Raw genomic sequence first — 2,447 nt, 5'->3', positions numbered from 1 at the left:
GAAACACACTTTCAAGTTTTTTGTCAAGACCAAGAAAAAATTATTTAAAAGATACAATGTAAAAGTAAGCTTTCAAATTATTGAAATAATGTCTGTTTCTTGTATTGTATAGTGATTTTTCTTCACACTTTTATGCGAACGCACACCATCTAAAAATTGATGAACTTGAAAAACTATTTGAAGTAGGAAAAAAAAAACAACAAATAAACACGAAACAAACAAATAAACGATTAAAAAGTCTTTTTATTATCGTTAGCCTTGATACAAATATACATAGGAACATCTTTTTCGACAAAACAAGAAGGGTCGTCTTAAACGGTATAAAGACGACCTCTAAATGGAATGGAGAATTTTCGTTGAATCTGGATGCTTGCCGATTTTCTAACTTTATATCGTTTCATTTCCATGTTGGATGATTCATTTTCCTGAACCGTTTGCAAATAATTGTCAAACAGGAGAGTAAATGGACATTTAATGTTTAGACCTAATTTTGCGCTGGTCTCAGTGAAAAGACAAGTTTCTGGAACATTTGCCCATGCTTTTTCTGTGGAAATTCTCCGGGTTGATTTCATATCGAGTTTATTTCCAACCAGTACTATATTGTTGAACCATTGACCTACAAAACATTAACATGATATACATGTACGAACCAAAAACTGAGATATAAAATCTGAGGTAAAGCTTAGAATTCAAATTTAGCTTGTAATTCAAGTTTAAAAATTGTCCGTTGGGTTTACCAACCTTTTAGCCTGGTGATTTCTTTACATATGACCTGGGCCTCTGTGTACGATTGCTGGTTGTCTACTGCATACATGACGACAAACGCGTCTCCCGTCTGGATGTACACTTCTTTCATGGAAGGAAATTCATCCAGATTACTGATATCCACAAACTCCACTCGATGATACAGCCCATCTACAAACACATCTCAATATTTATTAAATATATAATTTTTCTTGAAACAGTTTGAAGAAGCTGAAGATATTTTTGAAAACATTTTTTTAAAATTTTACCTGGAAAAAGGATCGTTTTACTGTGAACATCTTTGGATACGTTAGACTCTATGCCATGTTCCGAGGGGGATTGCAAAAACGTATTCAGAAGTGTTGTTTTTCCAACTTTAGTTGCTCCCAGAATGACTACTCTCAACACCTTCATGGTTTACTCGTAAATAAAATTTTACAGACAGATTGTCTTATTTATTACAGATTCTTAATTAACGTTCATTAACGAGCTTGAATTTGGTTGCTTGAATTTAAAGTTTTCACCAGAAATTGATAATTATTTGTAAACTAATAAGAAAGACGCGAACATGACATTTTCGTATTCGTATTTAGAAATTATGCCTGAAATCGCTTGGTTTAGGCATTTTGTGACGTAGGAGTTTATAAATATACTTTTGAATTGTATTTATCATTAGAATATATCAAAGAACTTCATTGTCCTCTATTCATATTCTTAATCCCCATCTCCTGTAACGAAGTTGTTTAGGTGGCTATGATAGAAATTCCTTGTCCAGACTGTCGATTTGTTTGTTTGTTTTTTTTTAAATTTATTAAAGGCTTTAATTGTCCTCTATTAATATTCATCACCCAATCAGAATCTCATGCAACGAAGATGATTAAGGAAATGATAAAAAGTACATGTACTTGATACATAGATGATAGTTCTGCCTATCAGTTTTTATCGATGGCTGGTTTTGTGAAGATATTTTCCTAACTTATCAAATCGAAATTCCATGTGAATTCATCTTAATTAAGGTGCTCATATACGTGCTCTCGAAGAGTTCATATTACATCTCGAATCCGTACTTTAAGCTATTGAGATAAATTCCGTCATAGATTACTAGTAATTAAGTAGGGATCTATCCAACGGTTTCATTTCACCTTTCGAAAACCTTGTTTGATAATTTGACCCAAAACTCACCTGATCACACGCTTAATACTTATTAAAATTGAATATAGAAAGTTGTATTAACAAGGGAGGCTTACTTCTTTTAGACATCTGAACCGGGGATCTGTTTGTATGCACTGTTGAAGATCTGTACTGCTTATAGATTTTCTAGATGGACCAGTGCTCGTTATCTTTTTATGCGCCCGGATCGATAGATCGGAGCGTATTTTGTTTTTATCCAGTCTGTCTCTCTGTTTGTCTGTTGTCAACTTTAACCTTCGCTATAACTTTTGAACCATGAAAGATAGCGACTTCATATTTGGTGTGCATACTCCACTAAATAAGCTTTTTCATATGACGCTAAGGTCAATGACCTTGTGACCTTGACAGACCTACACTTTCGCCATAACTTTTGAACCAAATGAGATAGAGACTTTATATTTGGTATGCATACTCCACTAATTGAGCTCTTGCAAATGACACCAAGGTCAATGACCTTTTGACCTTGATTGTGACCTAAATGCTAAAATAGCTTTTTCGAACTTTAATTCGCC

The 2,447-nt window shown here is 33.6% G+C and overlaps 1 protein-coding gene across 1 annotated transcript; it reads right to left on the bottom strand.

Annotated features, from left to right (window-relative positions):
- Positions 1 to 311: 311 nt before the first annotated feature.
- Positions 312 to 1,158, bottom strand: LOC134262861 (NF-kappa-B inhibitor-interacting Ras-like protein 2). The gene is made up of 3 exons (XM_062745184.1): positions 1,014 to 1,158; positions 742 to 915; positions 312 to 616 (listed from the first exon to the last, which is right to left on the bottom strand). The coding sequence occupies exons 1-3, from the start codon at positions 1,156 to 1,158 to the stop codon at positions 312 to 314; spliced, it is 624 nt and encodes a 207-aa protein (XP_062601168.1).
- Between the last annotated feature and the right edge of the window lie 1,289 nt (positions 1,159 to 2,447).

The sequence above is a fragment of the Saccostrea cucullata genome, unplaced genomic scaffold (assembly GCF_032062105.1).
Source record: "Saccostrea cucullata isolate Sc308-1 unplaced genomic scaffold, CSIRO_AGI_Scuc_v1 ctg11551, whole genome shotgun sequence".
Classification (NCBI taxonomy): domain Eukaryota; kingdom Metazoa; phylum Mollusca; class Bivalvia; order Ostreida; family Ostreidae; genus Saccostrea; species Saccostrea cuccullata.
This window is presented reverse-complemented; position numbering and strand designations above follow the sequence as displayed.

Coding starts and splice junctions, on each gene's coding strand:
- LOC134262861 (XM_062745184.1), bottom strand. CDS start 1,158: ATGAAGGTGTTGAGAGTAGTCATTCTGGGAGCAACTAAAGTTGGAAAA. Junction 916..1,013: donor TAAAACGATCCTTTTTCCAG/GTAAAATTTTAA, acceptor ATGTGTTTGTAG/ATGGGCTGTATCATCGAGTG. Junction 617..741: donor AGAAATCACCAGGCTAAAAG/GTTGGTAAACCC, acceptor AATGTTTTGTAG/GTCAATGGTTCAACAATATA.